At 36.9% G+C, this 27652-nt stretch overlaps 2 protein-coding genes across 2 annotated transcripts; both read left to right on the forward strand.

Moving 5' to 3' along the window:
• Positions 1–3008: 3008 nt before the first annotated feature.
• Positions 3009–24651, forward strand: LOC142352969 (uncharacterized). The gene is made up of 7 exons (XM_075405132.1): positions 3009–3238; positions 6996–7213; positions 7570–7795; positions 14067–14312; positions 19231–19472; positions 23656–23993; positions 24179–24651. The coding sequence occupies exons 1-7, from the start codon at positions 3012–3014 to the stop codon at positions 24308–24310; spliced, it is 1629 nt and encodes a 542-aa protein (XP_075261247.1). The 5' UTR covers positions 3009–3011; the 3' UTR covers positions 24311–24651.
• Positions 24652–24780: 129 nt separating this feature from the next.
• Positions 24781–27193, forward strand: LOC142352971 (nucleic acid dioxygenase ALKBH1-like). The gene is made up of 3 exons (XM_075405134.1): positions 24781–25794; positions 26045–26218; positions 26697–27193. Exons 1-3 carry the CDS (start codon positions 25329–25331, stop codon positions 27170–27172), a joined length of 1116 nt encoding a protein of 371 aa, XP_075261249.1. The 5' UTR covers positions 24781–25328; the 3' UTR covers positions 27173–27193.
• Positions 27194–27652: the final 459 nt, after the last annotated feature.

Raw genomic sequence — 27652 nt, forward strand, 5'->3', positions numbered from 1 at the left:
CTAAGAGTTCCATCCCCTTTTCAATTGCTTTTAATTGCCCCATTAGGGACTAGATGATATAACTAATTCGCTAATTGTTTTAGTTTTGCTTTAAACTATTGAGTCGTTAGCTCTATTTACTGGATATTTATGATCCATGAGTATACAGATTAAAATCGGGGTGAAATGATTGAGGTGTGAAAAGCATATTCACACGTGAATCATTTCACTCCGATTTTAATCTCTTTTAATTAGACTAAATAGAATTGATTGAGGCCTAATTATGCTCAATTATAGCGATCTTAAAACCAGGGGAAACAATATAGGGGTTAAATAATTGAGAGGTTAAATGATATAGGGGTTAAAAAATCGGGTTTAAAATATAGGGGGTTGTAAGAATAGGAGTGAAAAAACAGGACAGGATTTATTCCATTTTGAGCCTTTTTGATGATCGGGAAGGTATTCTGGTTCTTGAAATGCTGAGCTAATTGTCGACACCTTTTTCAATATTTTGTGACTGTTATCTCCTTGTCTCAGAATAATCTGGGGGGGGGGGGGGTAATTGAGAGCCTACCCAGAAGAAAATGATTTGGGGTACAAAGGTTACGAATTATCTTCTACACTAAGATTTGAACGAAGCAGGCACGACAACGAATGTTTAATTGCTCTCGAACGAAGTTTTTAGCAATTGTATTAGTCCTGTCGGTCTTTTTTATACGATTTTTCTCTTGACCAATTTTTTATCTGACGCAATTGACTTTTCGTCCTCAAAAACGGGATAAACAAGTAGCGCCCAGCGGGCATGAAGTGCTGTTAGAGCCTTTCAGCTCACTAGTCTTCAAGTATGCATTTCACGTAATCTGTTTTGGAACTTTTATTTATGGTGCGAAGGGCGGTTCTTAGAGATTGACCCCCTCCCACTGTTGCGACACCACCCCATTTGACAAACGACCCCATCAGCCACCCGGTGCACCCCTCGCTGCGCTCACTTACGCCCCTTCAATTAAGCTAAAGCTAGCCTCACTAAACCGTGCCTAGCTACTGAGCATTTTACCCGACGTTAGTCGGTTATATTCTAAATATTTGGCTATCTTAGTAACTTTGGATGTTGATATTGACTTTTCATTATATGCCATTGTCTTAATTACGGTGGGGGATATATGGGAATGGGAAAACCCCGAGAAATGTTGAGCTGAGTTTGTTGAAATTAAAGTTGTCTGGTTTATAATCTTTTTATTGGTCTCTTAGCTCTTGCCGCTCGATCAGGTTTTGGAGTGGTAGTTTTAGAAGCCCAATGAATGAAAAAAGCATAGAAATTCTACGAGGGTTGAAAGAATGCTTAGATTTTGTAAGAGGATCGACAAAATCTCAGCTGAACGAAGAGAACCCTGGAGTAATATTATTTTTCATTAGAACAGAAGATTTGCTGCGTAGAGGGCTGAAACAGAAGCGAAATACAGATTATTACGACTTTTTTGCAACCTGCTTTCGAAAAGACATGGATTTTGCGGGGCATATTAAGCGGTTTGACGCTTTAAGTGAAATTAAGACCAGCACAGGAAAAGGAAGAGCGCTTTTACGGCATATAGCGTCACAGAGTATTTTGTCATCCTTTTTCACTAGTAGCTTGATACCGAAACTTACCAGCACGTGGTATTCAGCGCAAGCCTACTTACGGGATGCAGGATTTGTAGAAAAATTTATTTCTATGGCCACTGACGTGGATTCGTTTAAGCTAAAATTTGAAATTAGATTGAGAGAAATTGATTTTTCATGGCCGTTTGAAGAAAATCTTTTGCGCGTTAACGGCAAATACTGTTTGCCAACAGATAAACAGAGTCAGTATAACGGATGTGACGCTAGTTTTAATGGAGTAACCATAGAAAAACGAAAAGCCTCTGTTAGTAACAACGGCGATTTCTCTGAGCTAGAGAAGAAAATTTCAAAACTAGAAAATTGCTGCGATGAATTAGAAATTCAATTAACGAACAAAGACGATGAGCTGAGAAAAACTGAAGAAGAGATGGATTATTTAAGACAATTAACCATTATACTCCGATCTTCACCTGATGGTGCTAACACAAGCTTGTCATCTCTCGAATATTCGAACCCAGTACAGGAGGCGCATCTTCGCGGAGCTAGTAATGTTGCGGCCCTCAAAACAGAGACTAATAGCGCCTGGGTAGATGAAATAATGGAACAACAAAAGAAACTTACTGAAGAAATTCAGTCTCATGCCTTATTGAAGGAAGCTATGCAAGACGCAAATTTAGAGTTAGAAGATAAAGTCCGTCAACTAACTGAAGAATTGAATTCGCTGAAATCCGCTAAAAACCCTGTGAAAGATTCTAAAAGTCGCCAAACAGAGGTTGTTGAAAGAGCTGATCAAGGAACCGATGCTTGCGAGTTCGCCGATGTCGATTTCATCTCACAACAAGATAGTGACAAGATCTCAATTTTATCTTTTGGATCTGTAACCGATACCAAAAGTGAGAAGTCTTTAGTGGAAGAGCTGGAGAAATTGGGAAGAAAGTATTCCGAGGCTAGATTTCAGATTGCTGAACTTCAGGAGTTCAAAGAGGAAAGTGGGCCATCCGGAAAAGTAAAAATGACGCCGCAGCGGGAAAAGCTCAAAAATTTAAAAGTTGAAAATGAGGGCGGTTCTTAGAGATTTACCCCCTCCCTTCCCCCACTGTTGCCACCCCATCAGCCCCCCGTTGCACCCCCCTCGCTGCGCTTACTTACGCCCCTTCAATAAAGCTAAAGCTAGCCTCATTAAACCGGGCCTAGCTACTGACGAAGCCGGTCGTGTTAGAGCATTTCGCCCGACGTTAGTCAGTTATGTTTAAAAAGTTCTCCCTCTCTGTAAAAAAAAAAGAAATAGTTCCAATTTTGAATGTTTAATATTACAGCAACGAAACGATAGATTCTGTAAGCCACTCTACTACGAAATTTTTTGCCATTAAAATTTTGCTATTAAATCTTAAAATAAAAGATCTGTATATTCACTTGGGGTAATTTTCAGATCGCAAATGAGCAGTGCTGTTGGTAACAGTGGCAGTGCTGGTGGTGGTGGTGTTGGTGGTAGTGTGTGCTCCAATGCAGACGAGGAAGGTTGCTACAGACCTTGTCAGTTCCAGCTTAACTCTTTCGACTCCGTGCCCAAGCTGAAGTCAGTCATTGGCAGAGCACACGATGTTCCCATTCAGGCTGAGGAGTTGGAGGCTATTCAGCTGGCTTTGGAGGATCAACTCTCTTGGTTAGTCATTATTCTTTGGTATTTCAAAGCGATATCTTGTTGAAGACGTTTAGAATGCAATGAAACCCACGTGTCTTTGTTTTTCCTAAAAGGTTTGCAACCTATGTGACCCATGGAGTTATTGCTGCCCTGTCTGTTTGTATGATCTGTCAGAATGTCTGTTAGAATGTCTGTCAGAATGTCTCACCAGAACCCTGTCTGGTCAGAACGTCGACTGATTAATTCTACAGAACGAGAAAAACTGGTTGAATAGAAGAGCCTTACGATGAGTTGGAGGTGTTAAGTTGGTTTTGGTTGTTTAACAAATGCGGACTGTGCTCATTGCACGGACGGTGAACGTCCAGGGCGAAAAAGGAAGTTTTTGAAGGGAGACCAAAGTGAAGTATCAATGATTGTCCATTGATTTATTAATAGCCGCACAGCGATAGCTGGGGCTATTATAGGCATTCTCTTGGTTTTTTTTTACAATTCAAAGAATTAGAATTCTAATGGGGCGCTGTTTTTTTTGAGATCTATTAACACATTTTCATGATTTTTGAAGTCAAATTGGAGTATTGATTTTGATCACGCCGGAACAGAAAGTGGAGCGCAAAAGCGAGTGGTTTGCAGCGTGAAATTTTTTTGCTCTATTTTTAAAGTAGAGAGAGGAAACGGTGTTTGAACAAAGATTCGCTTTTGATTTTTACTATTTTTGGATCAGATTTTTAAATGGTTTTCCCAATCCTTTCATAGTTCATTCTAGGCCTAGTTTTTTTGTTTGAACCAAATTTCCTTTTCTAGCTAGTGGTTTTTTGTTCGCATGCGGCACTTTGACATTGATTCTCAGTTTTTTCTTTAAATTTTTTGGTCTGATTATTTTTGGAAGTGGTTTTCCCAATTCACTGATAGTCCGTTCTAGGTCTAGTTTTGATTTAGTCAATGAAAATTCTTTGAACTGTACGTCAGGACTTGTCTGCTGTGTTTTTTATTTCGTCAAGATTTTTGTTACAACCATATGACGCCACAATCACTTCAAATCTGCTTTTTGTTCATTTGTTCATGCAATTTCAACTAAAGTGCGTGCGTGACGTCATTTTTCGCTCTTAGTGGAGCGCACTGTTTTGTTGATTCGCGTGACTAAATTTTTGGTCATACGTGACTTCCCTCACTCATAATAGAGGCAGCAATAACTTAATATACAGATTCTTAATCAAAATATAGCATCTCAGCCCTTAATGAAAAGTATAATTTTTTAATCTGTCTTTTTTACTGTTTGTTGAGGCTGCAGATCAACGAAGCTATTGCGGCTTCTTTCTGGTAGTCTGCCAGCTATGTTTAAATTTGATCACAGTTATTAAAGGTCTTACTCATCTATGATTTTTTTTGCAATATTTGAGTGTTTTTAGCTGATGCCAACTCTATCAAAACGAGCAATCGTTTCTTGAGAATTTTAGTAATCTTGAATTTTCAGGTAATCTTTTGAATCTTCACTTTAAGTGATCTAAGTGAATTTAGTTACCCCCCGCGCGACTGAAGCAGGCTGTTACAGATTCAAGCTCCAACTAGTCATTGATCTGATTAAGTTTTTGGTCACACGTGACTTTCCTCACTCTCAAAAATGACTTCTTCACTCTGAAAATGACTTTTTTATTTTTAATTTAAATAGATAAGGTCAAGTGATTGTGGGTCACCATAGTTGAAGGCTGTTTGGGGGCAACTAATAGAGGCGGCAATAACGTATACAGATTCTTAATCAAAATATCTCAGCCCTTAATGAAAAGAATAATTTTGTTGATCGGTCTTTTTTACTGTTTTTTTAGGCTGAAGATCCACGAAGCTATTGCGACTGTTTTCTGGCAATCTGCCAGCTATGTTTAAATATGATTGCAGTTCATAGAGGTCTTGCTCATCTATTCACTTTTTATTGCAATATTTGTGTGTTTCTAGTTGATGCCAACGTTTCTTGAATTTTAGTAATCTTTTGAATCTTCAAGTAATCTTTTGTATCCTCATTTTGAGTGATCTAAGTAGTAATTCCAACGAGCTCCAACTAGTAATTCGAAAGAAATCTTTCCGACGTTAGTTGGTTACGCTTATAGACTGATTTACTGTTTTTTTTCTGTTCTAATTCTCAATAATTATCGGAAAATGTCTGTGTTCACCAGTTTTACTGATTGTCCAGACATAAACCCACTTGATGTTCTACATGCAACGATTACGTAAGTTTGGGGTTATTAAATATTTTTGATAAAATACTTTGTTGCTGACATGGTTCTATTTCAAATCAACAGTCTACTAACTGATTTTACCGTCCCCCTCCTGACCTTTAATATCATCATTTATCTCCGTTGTTTTCGTTTACTCAGAAAATTTGTTCAACTCTTCTCTCATTGGGTGAGTCGAGAAGAATCAATTAATAGATTGAGTCCCCTCCCATTTGGTGATATAGGAGTTCAGCCTCAAAATTGAAGCAATCATTCTGCGATATTATAACTCGATCTATGCAGCTTTTATATATCTCCCCACTTTTTAGGCGAGCTATTATTAATTTTGGGCGCTACCCCCTCGTAAAACATCAAGGTAGCTTCTGTCGCTTTTGGCATCTCGTACCCAGCTCTTGCTACTGTCTCACAGGTCTGCGCTTCTTAAAATCAGCATTGTAGCGTTTCCTCGTATTAGTGTGACCAAAACCGAATCAGCAAGCCTGCTGACAGCAACTAATTGCTCTCAAAGGAAATTTGTAGAAATTACATTAGTCCTGCAGTCTTCCTACGAACCGAAGAGGTGTATTGGTATTCTACAGCTATTTCTGCTGAAGTAAGTTTGATCAGGACTTGAGCTGGGACTTTCTTTCATTGATTTCTGTTTTCGACCGTTGACTTCTCTGTTCAAGTATTTAACAGTAGCTGGGTTACTAATACATAGTACTTAGCAGCTACTAGTAAAGATCAAGGTCGAACGGCCATTTTGAGAAGTTTTCTTCCCATTACAGTCCCTCATACCTATCGAAACGACTGCAGACACTCCTACACGCAACCCAGCCCGATTTACCCCCACCCCGCGTGTACCCCTTCCTACCCCCGTCGACTCGCTCACAGCCCCATGCTCACTGCACACCTGTATGATACATAGCTGTGTAGTAACTATTACGGGAAGGGGGGCATTTCGACTATTTGGTCGAAAATTCACTTTTCCGAAAATTCCCCATTTTTTCGCCGGTCGTTTGAAAGCAATTGGCCCGGCGTTAGTCTTTATGTTCGTTATTAATTGCTATGACGCTAAATATCAAAGCAGTTATCTGCGAGCTGTTGACTTTTATATGGGTTTTATATAGATCTGACTTTGTTGCGGAAGGACTTCGTGAATGACTTTGAATTTTTCGACTGCCTAATCACTCTAATTGATTCGTGAAGCAGTTGTGAATTCAAATTAGTTCGTTCGATTGTTGTACATGTTATAGCATGTTCTGTTGAAATAACAGCGATACAAAATCAATGGACAGAGTTCACAGGTCGAACTTAAAAGAGGAACTCTCTAACATGCAAGTGACACTGTTAATGTGCAGTTGCTTGCCTTGTCTGACGTTTGCTTATTAAAATTTATGGGACATTGTTGTGAAATGCATAACTGAAGCAGAATCTATATCCTTCAACAAATTTGGCTGAGTTTCAGAATAAGTTGTAGTTGTACACCGTCTGTAAATTTAATTTTCAATCAATTTATTATAAACTGAGTATGTTGTAGCAATGCAGCTTTTCGATACAGATGTTTTTTACAGGGTAACAAGACGCAACATGTGCTTAAACAGCAACTTGGAGGAACTGCAGAATTCCTCTGCTAGCAATTTCCAGTGCAGTTCTAGCTCCCAGTTCCCTTACTTAGCCCAGAGTCCTTCAAGTAGAGCTGCCTCGGTGTTGAAGAATAACAACCCAATTCAGAATTTGGTTGTTTCTCCTTTCAAAGTGGACACTGCAGCTGCTGGCAATGCTGCTTCCTGTAAGTTGCCGATTCAATGTCCTTGGTTATATTGTTAGTTCATAAAACATGTCTTACCTGGTTTAATTTGTATTCGAAATTTCTTACTTCGAACTTCGGCTGAAATACTGAAGGTTGACTAGAATGCTGTCGCAAATATAGCGAGCTTACATGCAGCTCAGCACTAGAGCATCGCAAGGTAAATTTAATTCATAGTTTTTGATTTTGTTCAAATTGATCTAAGTCAAAACTATGTTCGTAATGCATTTGAAGAAACGTTTCTATCTGTTTTAAGCATGTGGTTTTTTTTTGGCTGTGAGTCAAGGGGGATTTAGTTCCTTGACTAAGTTGTCAATTAAAGTCTGTTTTGTTTGCAGCTGCCAATCATTCTCCCAGCAAAGGGTCCAGTGGAATAGGAGGCGGAGGAGGATCAGCCAGAAAAGATACACATTCCGCTGCATCTAGTGTTGTGTCATCCGCTGCTTTTTCATCCATCAGTCCAGTGGAGAGCCTCACCAAAGCCAAATCAGAGACACCGGCCCAGTTTTGGAAGTATCTGGACAGCACTTACTGTGCCAGCATCACACCAGAAGATGTGCAAAAGTATGTCTCACACTTTAAGCAGAACAGTATGTTAAATATGAATTGACTAAACAGTTGAGGAGCACATGCTGAAGGATGAGTTTTGTGACCGTAATTACCCCCGAAGCTATGGCGAGGCTATTGTTAGTCTCATCCTGGTTTTTACAATGCAAAGAATTGGAATTGTATTGGTGCGCTCTATTTTTGACAACTCGAAGAGAGGAGTGTCTTTTTTGATACAAAATTTCTGTGAAGTGGAAATTGGTGCGGGAAGTGCAATGCGTGAAAAATGAGGTTTTGCAACCGATCAAATTAGAGATTGGGGCGAAAGGTGGATTTTTGTTTGTACCACTGGTTATCAGGGAGAGAGAAGCTGAGGTGAGAAAAAATATTTCAAAGCCAATGAAATTTTATGTTCGCATGTGGCTATTTCAAAAGGTTTTTGTTTTTACTTATTGTTATCAGCTCTGAAGGTTTTAAAAGGCTATAATCAATAAAATTGAAATTGATTTGACGTTTTGGGCGAACAAGGCGGCTCGGTAATGTGCGATGGCACATAAAGTTCCGACCCCGCCCATCCACAATTTTGGCATAATTGTCTAGCAAATGAGGAACAGATAGAAAAACCCAAAAATTATTTTTTGCGAAAAGTCTTTTTCAAAAAATTCTGTATGAACGATAAGATAGCCTCCAAAGCAAATAACTCAGTGGAGTTAAAAATTGATGCATTAGCTTGATGTAATATGTCAATATTAAGAAAGCGAGTCAAGATGAACGTCAAAAACAAACAACAACAACAGCAACAAACATTATTTACATCAAAAAATTTTTTTCCCTCTTAAAAACTAAATTTAATAACAAAGTCAACATACCGTCAGATAAACCTAAAACTAAACAAAAATAACTAATAAATCACCAGAAACCATATGCGACCAGTCCATAAAAAGGTTTGGTAACAATTATACAAAAAAGAACAAAAACATTAAAGTGAAAAATATAACTTATTTTTTTGAAACAGTTAACTTCAAAGTAATAAATACCATTAGGAATCAATTAACATTACCACAAATTTACAATTACCACTGTTTCTAGAGAAGGGCATTAGGACCTGTCCTTATTCATTTTTTAAAGCGGCTAAAATGAACAACAAAAAAAAACAAACAAAATTTCAATTGAAACTTGCCAGAAAACGCTGCCAAAACCCTCGAGCCATATTTTGTCCCTCAAAATATATTCGATTGCGCCTTCATCAAACAGCTATAAAGTAGTACGTGGCCATTCATTAGTAAGACTAGGTAACAAGTAGACAAAAAAGCGAAGTGCTAAAGTATGAAATAATTTCAATTTTTTTTTCGAATAAAAATTACATTCAATGTCATAAAAGGCATTAATTACAAACAGAACTATTTGAATAGGGTCGTTTATTAAAAAAAAGGAAGCCCTCGAGACCTGCAGTTACCCAGAATATTTCTCGCATCTACAAAAAGAACGTCAAATAAGACAAAAATCAAATTAATTTACATTTTTGTGAAAAACCGGTGTCGAAGCCACTAAGGTCATAACAAATTCATTAAAAAAAAGATTTTGGGACACCAATCCCTTTTATTCCCTTGACACCCATAATGTCATATTTGACCTGTAATGAAATAACGAGATTAGCTAACAAAAAGAAACATAAAAAGAACAAAATTGCGAAGTTAAAAAGTTTTTTTTTTTAATTTTGGAAAACGATTGTTTTCAAAGTCATGAAAGCCATCAGCTATTTACTAATATCAGAATATCGGTTCTTCTATTCTTCCACGAAAAGCCAATGAAAGTTATCACTATGCAGGAAATTTCATACGACCGAAACGACAAAGTATAAATGACAGTTAAAAACAAAATTAAAAAATTCAATTGATTTCTTCAAGAAAGAGGCGTCGAGGCCGTTAAAACGATTATGTATATCATTCAGGATTTCAATATGTTCAATTGTGCTTTATTTTTAACGCTAATAATGTGACAAGAGAACTGTCAATAATGTGATAATGTGACAAAATTCGGAAACGTGAAAAACTGGCAAATATCGAAACAAACAAAAATCTGAAATCTTGTAGTATCAAAGCCAGAAAACAATAACTTCAGGCTTAAAACTGCAACCGAAAAGAAATGTTAAATCAGTAGAAAGAAGAAGCATTCTTTTTTTGCAGACACTAAGCTGGAAGTTGAACAAATTAAGAAAAAAATAGAGGAAAACTTAATTAAGCCATTATTTATTGAAAAGTCAATTATTTTTAAAAGAAACGACCATAAACTTTCAAGTTAAAATTTAAATGGATTAGCTTGGAGCTTTTTAGTAAGCAAACTGGTTGGACCTATCACTCCTGAGCATTGATTCGATATGTTCTGTTTTTTATTTTTAAAGAAAGGGTCCTTTTTTTTTAAAAAAAAAAGACCGACTGATTACAACCCGATTTCTTTGGGTGGTAGCAGTCCAAGAATGGCCCAAAACAAGCCCTGCTATTGCTTATTGTCCGTTAGGAACATTTGATTTTCGAATGTTGCAGATATAGATAATTTGTTAGTTGAAAACTCAAAATAAGTTCTGCATTTTTGATAATCAACGAGTAAAGTTAGCAAAAAAAGGCAAAGTTTTAACTACAGAGCACTCTCAGCGTACTCTGAAGTAGAAATAGCCCCCCTCTGAGTCTACAAAGATTGTATGAGTGTTGTTTGGAGGTGTACTGTCGGCAAACTTAATCAAAACGGACTAAAGTAGCTTATTTCGTGCTGTTTTTGTTGAAAAAGGCTAAATTTTGAAATATTTATCCACATTTTTTGACCAAAAAATTAAATCAAAACAATGAACAATGCTTGTTCGTCTTCAAAAATAAAATCAACGACACTATTCTTAAAAATTATAACAAATTTTAGCAAAATTGACGAAAATTTAGGCAAAAATTCCGGAAAATGTGAATAAAAACAACGGGAATTCACTCTACTTCTCTGAAGTTCTCAGAAGAAATTCAAAATAAGAAAAGCCGAGAAGATTTTTTATATTTAAAAATAAAATCAACAACAAGTTTTTAAAAAATGTTGACAAATTTTAGCAAAATTGGCGAAATTTTGGTCAAAAATTAGCGAAAATTCCGTAAAATGTGAATAAAAATCAACGGAATTCACACTATTTTCACAAAACTTTAAACCTCGATAACTCCCTGTAGAAAACGAAAATTAAAAAAATCTTTTTAATTCCATATTCTACGCTGGACGAGCTTTCTAATGATACCACTCTCAACTCTCTACGATGAATGTATCGATCGGCGAAAATTCACTGAACAAAAAAAAAAAAAACCCATTTGAGTATATAGTTCCTCCCCCCTCAAGAGGGTCGGAACAATAATATCAGTTTAAATCAAGTTGGATGGTTTTCAACTATTTGTAGGCTTTTTTAGTAGTTTTGGGCCATTGTTTTCTTTCATTGCATCTATTCGAAATTCAAAGGACGCTTCTTGCTAGAAGGCATTTTCAATTACCGTTTTTACGAATTTGTTTTTATAAAGCTATTTTTTACTATAGCTGCGAAGCTGTAAGCTGAGCGTAGCTATATTGCGGTGCTCTTGGTTTTTTACAATTCAAAGAATTTGTTTTTGTTTCGTCGTCTGACGCTCTTTTTTCGTTTTACATTTGTTCACACCGCAAAGCTGAAAAAGTCTTAATTTTCTGAATGACTTCTTCCTCTCACTAACGGCATTTGCGCGCGTGACGTCATTTCTCACTCGCTTTTGCGAAAGATTTTAGGTTATTTGCGTGATCAGATTTTGACTTACCTTACGTGATTTGACATACGTGACTTACCTCACTCAATAAAATGACTTTTGCACTTTAAAACTTAAGTTTAATTTGAATTTGTTTAAGGTCAAAGGAACTCATTTGTGCAGTAAAGGGCCTAATACGAGGCTTCTTCGGAATGAATTTTAACAAGCTTTATTAATTTATCGCTGAATGTTTTTTACCTAGTTTTTTGAGCGGCGTCGATTTTTTTTTTCAATTTAGATCTGTATCTGTTTCTATCTCTATTATATGGCACGCAGGTCTATTCTTTCGCAGCTATTCCGGCAATCTGCCGGCTATGTTTAATAACTGCGATAGCGAGCTATTATTGTCCTTCTCTCGATTTTTTATTTCGGCGTCAAGATTTTGTTACGATAATGACGTTACGCTGTCTTTGTCTGCTTTTTTATTCATGGAATTTTGACTGAATTGAGTGACTGATGTCATTCAGTTTTTGAACTTGTTTTTGTCCATTAGCGTTGTTAAGTGTTTGGCCACATGTGACTTTTCTCAATCTCAAAACTGACTTCCTCGCTCTCTAAGAGAATTTTTTTTCTATTTTAATTGAAAGAGATGAGGTCAAATGATTGTATGTCACTCTAAATAAAAATTATTTGAGAGCAGCTGATAAAAGCAGCAATAAGCAGCGGAAATTTTTCTCGTTTTTTTAATTGTCGTTTTGAAACTGCATATCTACAAAGCTGCTATTTTCGGGAAATATGCCAGCTATGTTTGACAAAAATGACAAACAGCGATTTTAATCGCGCAGTTTGATTCTTTTGTTCAAAATTATATAAGTCGGTTATCTATTCTGAGTTTCCCATTATTGTGTGCGTCATTGAGTATTTTCAATTGCATAAGGTAAGCTTTTCAGTTTTTGTGTTTTTTTTTTTTACTTTAAGGAGTTGTTAACTTTTCAGAACTGTTCAATTTGTTTCCGTTTTTAGCTAATTTTTTCCCCAATTTTTTCCCTTTGTTTTTTTATTTCGTCGTCAAGACTTTTGTTATGACCACATGACGTCACAATCACTTCAAACCTGCTTTTGTGCATTCGTTTATGCAATTTCAATTATTTTGCGTTCTTGACGTCATTTTTTACTTAGTGTAGCGAGTTTTTTTGTTCATTTGCATGATTAAGTTTTTGGTCACACATGACTTGCATCTCTTAAAATGACTTTCTCACTCTGAATTTGACTTTTCTATGCTTTAATTCAAAGAGATAGTGTCAACTGAGGTTATTTAAGAGCAGCTAATCGGAGCAGCAATAAGTTATACAGATTCCTAATCAAAATATAACATCGCAACCCTTAATTAAGATAAATATTTTTTGTTCTGCCTTTTTACTGCCATTTTCAGACTGCACGTCTACGAAGCTATCGCGGCTATTTTCTGGTAATCTGCCAGCTTTGTTTTCAACTTGATTTTTTGTATTGTTTTTGCAAAAAGTTCTTGCTTTGAGGAAGACCAAATTTTTTCGGCAATGTTTTTTATCTACTTGCTCATTTGAATAGTTTTCTAAATCAAATAAGAGTTTTCAGTCTTTTTACGTCTCTTTATTCGCTAATCCGAAGAATTTTATTTGAATTGTAGTTCAGGCCTTATCCGATCTTGTTTTTTATCTCGTCGTTTTTCTGCGACCATTTAATCACGCGCTAATGAATCAAAGAGCTCTTCTTTTTGACTTCTAACCCTCTTCAGCTGAATTTGTGTACATGACGTCTGGATCAATCATACATGACTTGTCTCACTCAAGAAAATGGGTTCTGGGCTCACACACGAAATCGAAATTGAGAACTTAAACTCTCATTGAAATTTTATAGAAGTTACTTGAGTTTTGTAAAGCCCTCTAATTTCAATTTGAAAATTTTAATTTGAAAATAAGGAATATAAATTTAAATTTTGGGTCGTTCCCCATTATAGCCCCTCCTTGAAATTATAGCCCACCCTATGGTATGTTTACCATGAGTGGGGAGCTATAGGTTATCTGACCAGTCGGCTTGGGGGGGGGGGGGGGGGGGGGGTTGGCTATAATGGGAAAGACTCCAATTTTTTTTCCGAGAACAGTTCTGCAGTTTTTGTTCAGTGGTTTTTTTTCAACTAAAGGTCGCAACGGTCTGTGTCGAGGCTTCTTTCCAGCAATATGCCGGCTATTTTTAATCGGGGCTCACATATGATATAGCTTTTGTCAACAACGAAACCTGTTGCTGAAGTTGAAGGAACAGAATAATTTGCATGATTATCCGCTGTTCAGTATGTGAACCCCCAAACGCTCCCGTTATCCAGGAATATATCTAGCCAAATTACTGCACCTTTATGTCGGTAAAATTTGTGTAGTACCATCTCTTGATTGGCTATATCTGTTCTCGTTATGAAAAGCTTTAGTCCAGCCTTTTCACACAGGCTTTTGGAAGCAATATTTTGCAGGAATAGAAAAGAAATCCCAGTAATTTGGATTTTTTTGGAAGTAATATGGTTGTAGGTATCTGATTGCTCTGAGTCGCAACTACGAAGATGCATCTATTGGTCCACTGTTCGATGTTCCGGAACCAGGTAGTATGTCCATGGATGAAGACTCACAGAATCCATCGATTGATTCATGTTCTCTCCACAACAATAACGACCTCAGATCGGCTAATGGGGACAGTGGTATACCTTGTAAAAAGAGCAAACTATCAGCAACGAATGGAAAGAGGGCGTCACCAAAAAAGAATGGAAAACTTTTCAGGTAAACCGCAAGAAATTTGATCATTTTGGTAAGAACTCGTCCGTTTTAAGAATTGTGTAGACGTCTGTCCGTTTTAAGAATTAAAGTTTAATTAACAGACTTTGAAATATTTCTTTAAAAGCAGTCTATCTGTTTCAAATGGTAGACTTTTTTTCGATTGCCGTTTTAATGGTCTATGGATCATTTATCTTTTTAATAGTCGCACAGTGATAGCTGGGGCTATTATTAGCCTTCTCTTGGTTTTTTACGACCTGAATACTATTCGTTCAGACGTCGTTTTTACCTAAAAAAAGGGTCAATTAAGAGAAAGCCCCTCCTCTAAAAGGGTAGTCGGTCAACTTGGGGGCAGCAAGTCAACTCCTATGTATATTTATAAATCCTGACAGTAGTCAAAAATTGAAGCATCAGATGCAAAAGATAAAGAAATTAAAGCATCAGAATTATAATCAAAATAGATATGGTAAATAGCAATTAAAATTCACACGGCAATTTGACCTAAAAGCGAAAGTGCCGTGTGAACTTATTTTTCTGAACGAGAGAAGTTTTTTGGTCTTGCGCTGCGTTTAGTGATTGACCTTTTTGACCTTGAAAACTGTTTTTGACAGAATGCCAAAAACAGATAACCGTTTTTAGCCGTTTCTTTGGTCGAAGTGGCCCTGTTGTTTTAATGTAATTTGGTTTTATTCTAGAGATAATTTTTATGCGATGCAATATTGAAATTCAATCCTCGGCAATTGTTACCACAGTGTTTTGCAAAGCCTGAAAATGCGTTTCAAGTTCAAAGTGGACACTTATTTCTTGATTTTTTAGTTAATTTTTTTGCTTTTTTCTATTAATTTCCTCATTTTTGGAACTTTCAGCCGTCTTTTTTAAGAAAATCATTTTAAATGGCTACGTCTCTTTGGTAATTCATTTTCTCAACGCCCTTCTCTATCGCGAGGTTATTTTTTTATATAAAATTGTGCAAATGCTAATCCCATTTTGGTAGTTCTTTCCAATTTTACTTTGTTTTGCTTGTCTTTTGGTTTTATTTAGTAGAAATAGTATTTTTTTGCAACATCAGAGATTTTCATTATTTTTCCAATTAAAATTTAATTATTTTTCGGCGGTAAATATTTGAAATACAGGAAAATTTTCATAAATGCAGTCTTAAATATTTTGACCATTTTTTTGCAAAATATTTCATTGTTTCGAATTCTGAGTTCTGATTTTACTGTTTTTATCTGTTCAGGAGGATGGCTCTTTGTCTCGGATGGCTCTTTGTCTTTTTTGTATGTCTCAAATGCTAAATAATGAAATGTATTCGTTTTTCTTTATTTTTCTAATTTGGTTTTTAACTTTAAAAATCAAGAAGTAGTCTTTTTGCTTTGGTCCTTTCTACGTTGTGTCCATATTCTTTACATTCTTGTTTGTATCTCTCTAACATTCTCCTGGCAGCTGCATATTGCTTTTTGATATTCGTCATTTTGCTTTTTTCAGCTGTTAAAAAATTAATGCTCCGCTTTTTCTCAGATTTTCGTCATTTCTTTGGTTTGCAATTGATTTCATTAACATAAGGCAGTACAGAGATTTTGATGGAAAGCTTTTTCCAAGATTTCGACTGATAACTAGTTTCTGCAATTTCCGTGGGGCCTTGGTGTTATTTTTAAACGATTTTCTGCTTTTGAATATTATTCTGTTGCTCATGTTTTTTCTATGATTAATTTAGTTTTTGAATTACTATGAAGTCGAAGTGATTAGAAAGCTAACTGTAGTGGTTTTCTGTCTTGAATGTGAGTATTGTTCTTCTTTCGAATATATTTGTTTAGATACTAACATTATTATCTGTCTTTTTGCTTTCGCGATCTTTTTTTGCGACTAGAATCATGAATTTTTTTATGGCATTTGATATCGATGTGAGTTATTTTTGGCCTAACGTTTTCAATAAAAAAAATTTTGCTGCCTTTTGTTTCTCTTGGTGATAGTGGTATAAATTTCACCGATTTTTAGATCAGACCGTGGAGGTAATGAGTCAATGGTTTAAGACAAATAGCAATGGCTTCAGCTGCCCGTTTTTTGTGAATTTTTGAGGCTTCGAGTTGCTTCCGGATTTGTTTTTTATTTTCGTCGTCAAGTTTATTGTTACGACCATATGACGTCAAAACCACTTCAAACCTGCTTTCTTTTCAATCGTTCATGCAATTTCAACTGAATTGCGTGCGCGACGGCGTTTCTCACTCTTAGTTGAGCGAGTTTTTTGTTCATTCGTGTGATTAAGTTTCTGGTCGCACGTGACTTTCCTCAATCTCAAAAGCGACTTCCTCACTCTGAAAGTGACTTTTCTTCACTTTAATTCAAAGAGATAAGGTCAAGTGATTGTGTGTCACCCTAGTTGAAGGTTATTTGAAGGCAACTAATTTAAATTTTCTGCAGGCTATTTTCTCGCAATCTACCAGCTATGTTTGTATGATTCTTAATGCAATTTTTGTAACTGAGCCTTTCTTTGCCGCTTGTTGCCTCCCTTAGCTGAGATATCTAGGCCAAAAGACAAGTCCAAGCCAGTCTCTCCAATGCGATTCATCTGACGGTTGTTTTTCTGTTCTCGTGTTCAATTACACTGCTAGATAATTCAAATTTGACATTTATTTTGAAAACCACAGATTTACAACGTTGACAGACTGCTCTGTTTTCTGGGTGCAATATTTTGCTCTTAACTGTGATGATCAATCAGCGGACTTTTTTAGGCTCCTGTTTTTGCAAGAGATAGGTACATAGATAGTCTCTTAGATAGTTATTCTGTACATTAAAAAAATAAATCGGCATAATTGCTAGAGCGTGGTCACTTAAGTAAGACCATTGCTTATAAGTTGCGGAAATGAAAATTATTATTGGTCTTTTTTAAGGTCATGAAGAGGAGTATTGGTGTTCGACAGGTTTTGGAGTCAATTTTTTGTTTGTTTGCTGATTTTTTGTGTGTTCACACTTGAGTCGCTTTGTTCTCAATGTGGATTATTACCTTATGTTGAGCTGAAGAGGTCAATTGACGATATCTCACTCTATTTTAAGGATATTTAAGGGCACTTGGTGAAACATTAGATACTATAGAAAATTGTTTCCAAATCATGTTGAGATATAACGACAATCAGTTGAAAAGTATATTTAATTGCTTTTGAACGTAGTTTGAAGCAATTAATATAAACCTATATGTCGTTTCTATGCAATTTTTTTGCTTGACCATTTTCTAGAACATTTTTGGATTTCACTTCTCGAGTGATTTTTCTCGCTTGACTTTTTCATTTTTAATAGCCGCCGTTTGCCGCTCAACGGGTGTTATTTAGGCATCCTTCGTTTTACATAAGTGCTCTTTTTCACGTTTGATTCGTGACTACTTCACTCACTGTTTCAACTGAATGTATTTTAAATTCTTTCACGATTTGAATTGCGCAATATAATGATTGCGGTCAATATTAAAAGAGCAAAATCAAAAGAAAAGGGATAAACCGATAAAGCCTGGTCATTAAATCATTGAGAATTAGGTTATCGAAGTTCTTTAGAATGATTGCAAGCTGAAATTTTGATTAAGCTGAAAAGCTTTCAGTTTAGAAGCTGAATTAAGTGTAGTTTTATAATCTAACTGAAACTGCCCACCGCATTAGAACACCTTTTTTAAACTTTGGAAAAAATGTCGGTCATTTTATATCGTTTCTTTGTTTCTGTTTCAATACCGTTGTGCGTCAAGAGCATCAACGGCAGCTATTTTCCGGCAAGTTGCCGGCGATGTTTTTTTCTAGCGAATTGCTTAATGTCCCTGACTCTCAACCAAGGAGTTCTGGGTTCTAACCCCTACTTAGTCAAAGTTTTTCCAGGCTATGCACCCTTCTAATTTTTTTCCGCGCCACTCATTTGACATCAATTCGTTCGACGTTAGTCGGCTTATGTTTGTTTTTAATAGCCGCTGTCAGCCACTCAAACGGCTTTTATTTAGGCGCTCTCCTTTTTACAATTCAAAGTATTTGAATTGTATTGGGGCGCTGTCTTTGTTCTGTTCACACATTTTCATGATTGAAGTCAAATTGGAGTGGTGATTTTGGTCACGCCGAAACATGAAGTGGAGCGTAAAAGCGAGATATTTTGCAGCGTGAAATTTTTGAACTCTAATTTTTAACGTAGTGAGAAAACGGTGTTTGAACAAAAACTTGCTTTTTCGCTGGTGATTTTTTGTTCACTTGCGGCAAGTTCACTTTAATTTTTACTGTTTTTTCGATTTTTTGGATCAGATATTTTTTTCTAAATGGTTTTCCCAATGCATTCATGGTTCATTCTAGGCCTATTTTTTGTTTGAACCGAATTTCCTTTTCTCGCTAGTGGTTTTTGTTCATATGCAGAATTTTGACATTGATTTTCTGTTTTTTTTTTAAATTTTTTAATCTGATTTTTTAGAAATGATTTTTCCAATTCACTCATAGTCCGTTCTAGGTCTAGTCTTTTGTTTAGTCAAAGAAATTTCTTTGAATTGTAAGTCAGGACTTTTCCTGCTAAGTTTTTGTAATTCGCTTTACCTTTTGATCACATTTCTCGTTTTACATAAGTCACGAGTTTCCCGTTTGACTTCTGATTTCTTTCACGCATTGAATTACTCAATGTAGTAATGTAGAAAAATGTGGTCAATTTCTATCTCTTCTTTTTTCTTCTTTTGTTTCAATCTTGATGTGCGTCTAGCGCGTCAACGGCGGATATTTTCCGGTGAGTAAGTCGCAAGTTGTTGAGTTCTTTAAGAGCTTGTGGAACTGCGTTGTCAGCAACGACTAACTTCTATTGCTACTTCTATTGCAGATTTGTATTAGCTGTTTTTTTAGGCACGGCTGTCAATCTTTTTTTGTTCAAAAAGTATTCTAGCTATCACACCGGAGTTTGAAAACAATTTGGTTATTAATTTCAGCAACGGTGATTTGTCCAAGAGTGATCCGGACATCTGTACTATTGGTCCACTAACTCAACTCATAATTTCCTCACTGGTGAACACTGCTGCTGTCAAGTCTCTCCAAACTGATGTGAAATTGTCAGAATGTGATGAGATTGACAGGTCAAATCAAGAGCTCGGTGATGAAAGTTTTGATTGGGTGAAAAGCCGACAGGATTGCCGCATGGAGAATCTGCTTCGAAAGGAGTTGAAAACTTTTGGTGAGAGTCCTTCACTGTAATGTCACTTTAAGTTTTCATTTCAATTATCAGCAGATAGTGTCTAAATGTATACTATTTTTAGTCGGAAATTTTTAACCCCAGGGTTATAAAATTTAATCTACCTGTTCGAAAAGAACAATTCTCCTATTCTCCATGAGCGCTGATTTCTAAATTGTTGTCTTAGATTGTTTAGACAAGCTTTTTCAAGAAAAAAGATGAGGAGGTTGTAAACTTTCATTGGCCGCTATCTCTGTATATTATCTGATTGAAGTAAAAGCATTCTGTATCCATAAGAACACTGAAATCTGGATTCCTGGTCACGATAAAAACATATACAAAGCAAAAGTTATTGGCCACGAAAACAACAGACCAGGAGTCCATTATGTGAATTGGAATAAAAAGTATGACACTACTTTTGACTCCTATTCAGTTTGGATTTATCTGCAATTGGTAGAAAAACTCAAGCAGCATACAGTTATGACCGATGAGGTAAATGACTTGATACAAAACGCTTTTGAAAATCCAGCGCAATTTAGATTTGAGTCTTCTTCTAGTGGTTTAACACAACGTTTAGCGAGGCTTAATCTAGGGGATAATAATCGTGCAGATAAAGTTTTATCAATGCAGAGAAAGAATCTTTGATGAAAGAAATTTTTCCACTCAAAAACACAAATTACAGCGTGCCTCATGAGAACGAAGTGCTTTGGGAACACATATGGAATACTGTTTGCACACGCAGATGCAAATTTTACGGATTGCCGACGGGAAAAATTGGTAAACAGTATGTCGAGATACTAAATTGCGAACTTGAATTGTTCCTGAAATCAAATATTCCATCAGAGAAACTTCTGGTTTTTTTCGGCTCTCATACTCCACAGAGACAACAAAGTGAGACACTCCAAAGATGTAAAAATAACAATTGAAAATAGGATGAAGGAGTGGTCGGTGGAAAAATTTCAACCTCTTGTTCAATCTTTTAAGAAATGTACTCAATTCTCGAGCAGAGCTGTGAGAACTCAAAAAAGCGACCCCGACGAGAAAATCCGAGTGTTTGCGAAAATGGTTCAAGAAGGGAACATCAAAAATGCAACAAGGTTCCTTGCAGACAAAAACGGAACGAGTGTTCTGATTCAATAGACGGAAGAACTGTAACCGAAATTCTGCAAGAAAAGCACCCGAAAGCCTCACCATTATTTGAGGGGACATTCAACATAATTGAACTACCTTCTCTGGAAAAACAGAATATAACGAGTAGTACCGTTGAAAAACAAGCCCGGAAACTTTTCGGTGTTTCAGGACCCTCTGGATCAGACGCCAACCACTGGTTTGATGCGTTAATTAGGTTTGGTCTCGAAAGCTCCAGATTGAGAGACTTAGTTTCTCAGCTAGATAACTTGATCGCAAACGAAATCATTTCGTGGCGTAAAATCAAAGCCTTGTTCTCATGTCGACTTATTGCATTAGATAAACAGCCAGGAGTCAGGCCAATCGGCATTGCTGAAACTTCGCGAAGATTACTCGGTAAAGCAGTAGCTGACTTAACTGGTGATGACTTGGCGTATGCGTTTTGATCAGAACAACTGGCGGGTGGAGTGTCATGTGGAATTGAGTGATCGATTCATGGACTTCGAGAGTTGTTTGAGAAAAAGTCCTCCAATGGTTTTGGTCTGTTGCTGCTTGATGCAAAAAATGCGTTCAATTCTATAAACAGAAGTTCCGCACTTCTAAACGCTAGAACCCTTTGGTCCAGAGCTTCCACTTTTCTGTACAATAGTTACCAGGAAAGCTCTAAACTTGTGCTGAGCAATACTAATGTTTTTATCCGCAGCGAAGAAGGGACAACTCAAGGCGATCCTCTTTCAATGCTGTTTTATGGTGTTGCTCTATTGCTTTTAATACAAAAATTGCACAACCCGACGAAACATAAACAAAGTTTTTATGTAGATGATGCCGCGGCTTGTGGAAAGTTCGATGACTTAAAACAGTGGCTGCAACAAGTAGTTGATGAGGGGCCAAAGTATGGATACTACCCTGAGCCAAAAAAGCTTCCTTATTGTTCATCCAGACCATGTTGTTGAAGCCAAGAGTTGCTTTGAGAAAACCGATTTGAAAATTGTAACTGGAAAACGTTATCTTGGAGGCTTCATTGGCGATAAAACTACCATGAAAGAATTTGTTCATGAAAAAATCAAAAATTGGCAGGCGAAGATTCAACTTTTGAGCGCTGCGGCCAATTTCTGCCCGTGTGAGAGTTTTTCGGTGTTCACTAAATCAGTCCCGGCCGAATGGAATTTTCTCATGAGGGTTGTCCCAGGCTGCGATGAATTTTCGAAACTATTAGAAGATTCAATAAAAAACCAGTTCATATCAACCGTAACTAACATTTATAATGTGAGTAATCTCCAACGTAGCCTGTTCAGTTTGTCTTCTAAGAATGGAGGATTAGGTATTCCTGACCCAGTGGTAAAAGCGAGTGAACAGTTTGAAACGTCCAAGAAATCATCACTGATTTCGGATTCTATTGTGAATGGAACGGCATTGGACGTCGACGCACACAAAACTCACGTTCGCAGCAGCAAACAAAGTTTGCAGCAGGAAAATGAGTCCCAGCAAAGTAATACCTATAAGGCTTTGTTAGAACAAGCATGCACATCAGAGAGAAAAAGAATGGAGCGGAATTTCAAAACGGGAAACTCTTGTTGGTTAACCGCAAAAGTGTCAGAGGGAGACAATTTTGTGTTGTCGAAGAACGAATTCCAGGATTCAATGGCGCTAAGATACGGTTTACCCCTAGCAAACCTCCCTGTGAAATATGACGGTTGTGGTGAAGATTTCCATGTTCAGCATGCCCTAATCTGCAAAAAAGGAGGCCTGATTACACAAAGGCATAATGAAATTAGAGATTTATTGGGAGACTTATCGTGCCTTGCATGGACTTACACTCAAAAAGAACCAGTAATTCGTGAACATTCAGAAAATCAGAAAGCTTTAAGAGCCGATCTTCTCATAAGAGGTGTCTGGAGCCCGCAAGAAACTGCCTCGTTTGATATCCGTGTCACAGACACTGAGGCTAAATCTTACAGCAACAGAAATCCAGAGGATGTGTTGGAAAGCTGCGCTGACGAAAAGAGGAGAAAATACTCCGAGGCTTGCCATGAAAAACATATCGCATTTACTCTGTTAATTTTCAGTGTTGACGGCATGATGGCCAGTGAAAGCAAAATTTTTCTCAGAAGACTGGCGGACAGACTCGCTTCTAAGTGGGATAAACCCTACAGCATTATCATGAACTGGGTCAAACTGAGATTGAATTTTGCAATCTTAAGGGCTTCAAATCTGTGCATAAGAGGAACTAGATCTAAATCGAGATCGTTTCGCTATGAAGATGGAGCTTTTATTCCTTAAAGAAATATGTTGACTTCCAGTTGTAATCGGATAAAAGTTATCAAATATTTATCACGATACTTGAGAGGACAGCGTACTTGTAGAATAAATGTCTGCTGGCATGGATTCAAAAATCTGTTTTATAAGTCACCCAATCAGCAGGGGCAACAAATTTTAACGTCAATTATTAGCGCTCTGATGTTTTTGTCACCCAATGAGTGGGGGCATCAAACTAAAATCAAATTGAATATGGTGCGAGCAACTTCAAATGGACTCAATTTGAAAATGTCATCAACCCGAAAAACTACATGATGTATCCAGAAGAAAGACCTCTAGCTAAGTTAATGCCTAAGATCACAAGTTTTTGTTCGTACCTGATCTAAGTGGGGAGAACAAAAGCATATTGCAAGAGGCCTTTTTCTTGTTGTGAAGAAAAGAAACGGACTGCTGATATTTGATTAAATATCATGTTAACCAAGTTAATTGTCAGTTGATTTTGAACTAAGATTTTGTTGCAATTTATGATTGTTTATATTCTGTATCAGGATTCCTATGAGAAATTTGTGTTTAAAGGAACTATTCCCAATTAAACAGGAACAAATGTACAATCGAGATAGTGTACCCTATTTGAAACGCCCGATGTTCTTCTCTTACAAATGAACAAACCTTTTATAACCTTAATAAACTTTTTCCTTAGATATCTATCTCAGTCGACCATCAAAATGATTTCGAAAGCAATTTGTTCTCAAATTCTGAATTGATGCATGCTCCTGATAAAGATTACGTGTATTGTTTGAAGGTCTGTTGGATGAGGGAGACGAATCGGCCGGTTTAGAATCCGTTCGACAGGCCTCTGACCACCATCATCATAGCACAACAGTTGGAGGTGATGACCTGGATACTCAAACTGATACTTCTTATTCTTCTGCTAGCACAACTTCAGACACCGACAGAGTTCTGCCCGCTCTTCGGGTGGACTGTGCGGACGAGGTACTCTGTGCCCTGAGGGCGAAACAGTGTGAACTAGATGAGAAAGTGGATGAGAATAAACAGCATTTGAAACAGTTGTTTCTAAATTGCCAGGAGAAGATTAAACAACAGGAGTTGGAGGCCAAAGCCGAGGTCCTGGATGCTAAGGTAAACAATTATCACATTAATCTTATGGGAAAAAATCATGAACTTCAACTGGTGTGTGTGTTTGGGGGGAGGAGGGCGGTAGAGGTTAGAAATCTCACGTCGATTGGTCCTTTGCTCTTTGTTTTAGAGATCGAGAGAAAAGTTCAATTTCAATTAAACGTTATAAGGTCTTTTTTGTGTTATAGCTGAAAGAGCAGTACTCGAAGCTTCTAGGGTGCAAATCGAACAGGAAGCAGTTTTCAAAGAGGGACCAGGAAAATTCAAGAAGACTATTGGCTGAATGGAGGTCAGTCTACACGAGTCTCAACCTCCTATAGCTTCTCCATTCATTACTACCATCACTACAAAATGAAGTGAAACTGTTTCCTCTCCCTCCCCCCTCCCCAAAAAAAACTGCATAGATTGAACACTCGGTGTTTTTGTTAAATCCTTGTACTTATCACCATGTGTTAATATAATTAAATAGAAGAACAAACAAACCTATCGGAGGAAACATGATTCTGTTGTGAACTGTTCATTTAGCTGCTTGCAATCTCTTGTTAATTCTTATATTGTACTTATTAGTTTGTCGATATGGATGTTTCGTTCTTTTATTTTATACTTGAAATTTGTAGTTGTCAGATTTATTAATTTCATATATAGTTACTTTTGTGAACAACCGTGTTGTCGACCTTAAGCAACAGGACAGTTAAGTTGCAATGAAAGCGACGTTGAGGGAAATTTATTACAAAATAGTTATAAAATGAAGACGAACACAAAATGACAAACGGCTCAGTTGACAACTAAGTGGTCTGACTGATTTTTTGAATCAAAAGGTGAAAGTGCTACGGCTGCACTCAACGAATAATTCTTAGCACTTGTAACCAATTAATTGTTGACTGAGCTATACAATCGCCGTTTTTGAGACAATGCGAATTTGACAATCGTTATATCTAAACGACTGGTCGCTGTTAAACATGGGTAAAAATGGACAAATCAAGTAAAAAATCGATTTTTTTCTTGCAGAAAATTGTGAACAGTAGAGTTATTTCTCTTATCAAATAAAACGAAAAGCTAATCAAGTATGTGATGTAAAAATTTGCGTACAATTTTTTGCTATTGACAATCATCCGTTACCGGATCGCCCCTGGTTACTGATATCAATCAGCGAAATTTTTATTCAACATTAAGCAGCCAATCCTCATAAACTCTTAGTGTTACCAGAATGACGAAAATATGAATAATACAATTTACGTAGGTCCAAACGAAGAAGACCCTTTTGATATTAAATTTTGTATCACTAATACTGTTACATTATTTCATAATGCATGCTTCAATTGATACAAGTCAAACCAGATGGCTTACGAACCCGAAAAGAAGGCAAAGTTTGATCACGATTATTTCCGAGATCAGTTTCGACAATGCAAACAGTTGAATGCTTCTGAAATTGATTTGCAAAATTTCAATAACCAAACATTTAAACTGCACAAGGCAGATCAACCGACATCAGTGAAAGAAATATGCGCCAGAAGATGTCTATCTCTTGGTTTGAAGCCGACCTCTAGCTGGAAAGTGACTGCATTAGCTGGATATGCTGGGTTCTACCTCATTCAAAACTCATTGCACGATCTGGCGAAATGGTTTTGGATTTTGAGGGCTTTGGTAGACTTTACGCAATACCCCATCAAGTCCAACTTGACGTCAGAAGCTGCTTTGAGTTCCCACAGGTTTCCTTGGAAGCATTATGATCCTCACTTTAGGAAGACAAAGTCGTCAAATGAGAAGAAACAGCCGATTGAGAGACTGAGATGGACTACTTTAGGTTTGTTTCACTCTGAGTTTCTGGATAAGGTACGAATAATATCAATACTGTTGTCTCAATGGAAATCTGGTAGATTCATGCGTAGGTTGAATTTGTTCAATTAATGCATTGTAAATTTAAAAAAGAGAACGTCTATTAGCTTAGAAATGTTTTATATTCTGTCCTCTAGAGAAGGAAACAATTCTAATGTCAGAATTATGCAAGATGAAAGAGTGGAATGAGCTTTGAGTGTATTAATGATCGTATGTAGGATATCAGTACAACTGGGAAACTAAAAAGTACTACTCTGGTCACTATGTGGACTTCCCCTCTGATCTGGCCAGACTGTGTGGGTTCTACGTGGACTGTCTGGACTTAGATCCACAAAAGCACTACAATCCACAGACAGCCATTGTCAATTTCTATCCCGAAGGATCTACCCTAGGTATTAATGCTCTTAGGATTTCATATTTGAGTAGTCTGACTTTATGAAGCGAGGGCATATCCCCTCCCACCTTCGTTCGTTCGTTTCTTTGCCCCCCCCCCCCCCTGCATCTAAGTGGAGACAGATTCCGTAACGTTAAGCTAACGACTACCAAAGCCAATCCATCGCCTGACGTTGGAGAGCAATTAATTCGACGTTAGTGTGTTATTTTTGTAAAAGTGTTTTGTTGGCCACAAATTAAGCGAATGAAGTTAACCAGCGTGACATCGAAAATGATCTTGATGACTCATTGCAACGTTTGAGTAAGATGTGGCGCGCTTTTTGATTAATGTGAATTCAAAAGCAGATGATTTGAAAAGATTTTCTTTGGGGTATTGCAAAGAAGTAATCAAGCTGAGAAAAAAATGTGAACTTGAATCTTTAGAACATCGAAATTTTTGAATATTGAACTATTGATTTTTGACTCAGATTTTTGTAGGTATTCACTGTGACAACCTGGAGTGGGACAGTACTTCTCCTCTCGTATCGATCAGTCTCGCACACTCAGCTGTCTTTCTACTCGGCGAAGCGGACAGGACTCGTGAGCCAATCAGATTGCTGCTGAACTCGGGAGATGTTGTCATCATGACAAACAGTTGCAGACAAAGATTTCACGCTGTACCAAAGATTTTCATCACTGACAACATGAACAAAGAGGATTTTGAACAATCGAAATTAGAATTTGCAGAGGAAGCACAAGAATTCAATTTTTCAGATAGTGAAAACTTGATTAGTGACGGAATGAAACGTTTTTCTGATGAAGATGTGGAGAAAGCTATTGAATATATCAGGACTCGTAGAATAAACTTGAATGTTCGTCAGTTGAAGAAATTAAATGAACCTACGCCTTCAAACTGTGAAGAAATTGACCCACGTTTAAGTTCAATTGATGGTCAAATTGTAAATGAATTTTGAATTGATTTCTTAGTCATGTTATTTAATAAAAGGCTGCGAAGATTGTTGACCGATCAGATCCTGGATGATGTAACGACGAAAAGCGAAATACGCTGGCTAATAAATCAAACGTTTAGGTCTCCATTTTAAGTTTGAAAATGTCCGTTTTTGAAAAATTAAAGTATTTCCAAATCGGTTATTCGGATAAATTGCTCTGCTGTAGCAATTAGATTTGTCATGTTATTCTGTATTAGGTGATTTTTTGTCCGACCATTTGGTTTTTGTCTTCCGTTTGAGAACACGTTGTCCGATGTCAGTGTTACTTTTTAAAAAGATCAAACCAAATTCATCCAACTTTTATGGGTTTTTTAAAAGAAACGGAGCTAAGAATTTCTAAGAAGATGCTGATAGAAGATAGCCTGATGGAAGGCCATGTGATGGAAGTGCAGCCAGGTTGGACCGACATCACGTAACACTCAACTTACTGCTTAACGAAAAACT

This window comes from Convolutriloba macropyga, chromosome 14, assembly GCF_964194025.1.
Source record: "Convolutriloba macropyga chromosome 14, txConMacr16.3, whole genome shotgun sequence".
In the NCBI taxonomy this organism is placed as follows: Eukaryota; Metazoa; Xenacoelomorpha; order Acoela; family Convolutidae; genus Convolutriloba; species Convolutriloba macropyga.

Coding starts and splice junctions, on each gene's coding strand:
- LOC142352971 (XM_075405134.1), top strand. CDS start 25,329: ATGGCTTACGAACCCGAAAAGAAGGCAAAGTTTGATCACGATTATTTC. Junction 25,795..26,044: donor ACTGAGATGGACTACTTTAG/GTTTGTTTCACT, acceptor GATCGTATGTAG/GATATCAGTACAACTGGGAA. Junction 26,219..26,696: donor TCCCGAAGGATCTACCCTAG/GTATTAATGCTC, acceptor AGATTTTTGTAG/GTATTCACTGTGACAACCTG.
- LOC142352969 (XM_075405132.1), top strand. CDS start 3,012: ATGAGCAGTGCTGTTGGTAACAGTGGCAGTGCTGGTGGTGGTGGTGTT. Junction 7,796..14,066: donor ACACCAGAAGATGTGCAAAA/GTATGTCTCACA, acceptor ATATGGTTGTAG/GTATCTGATTGCTCTGAGTC. Junction 14,313..19,230: donor AAGAATGGAAAACTTTTCAG/GTAAACCGCAAG, acceptor TATTAATTTCAG/CAACGGTGATTTGTCCAAGA.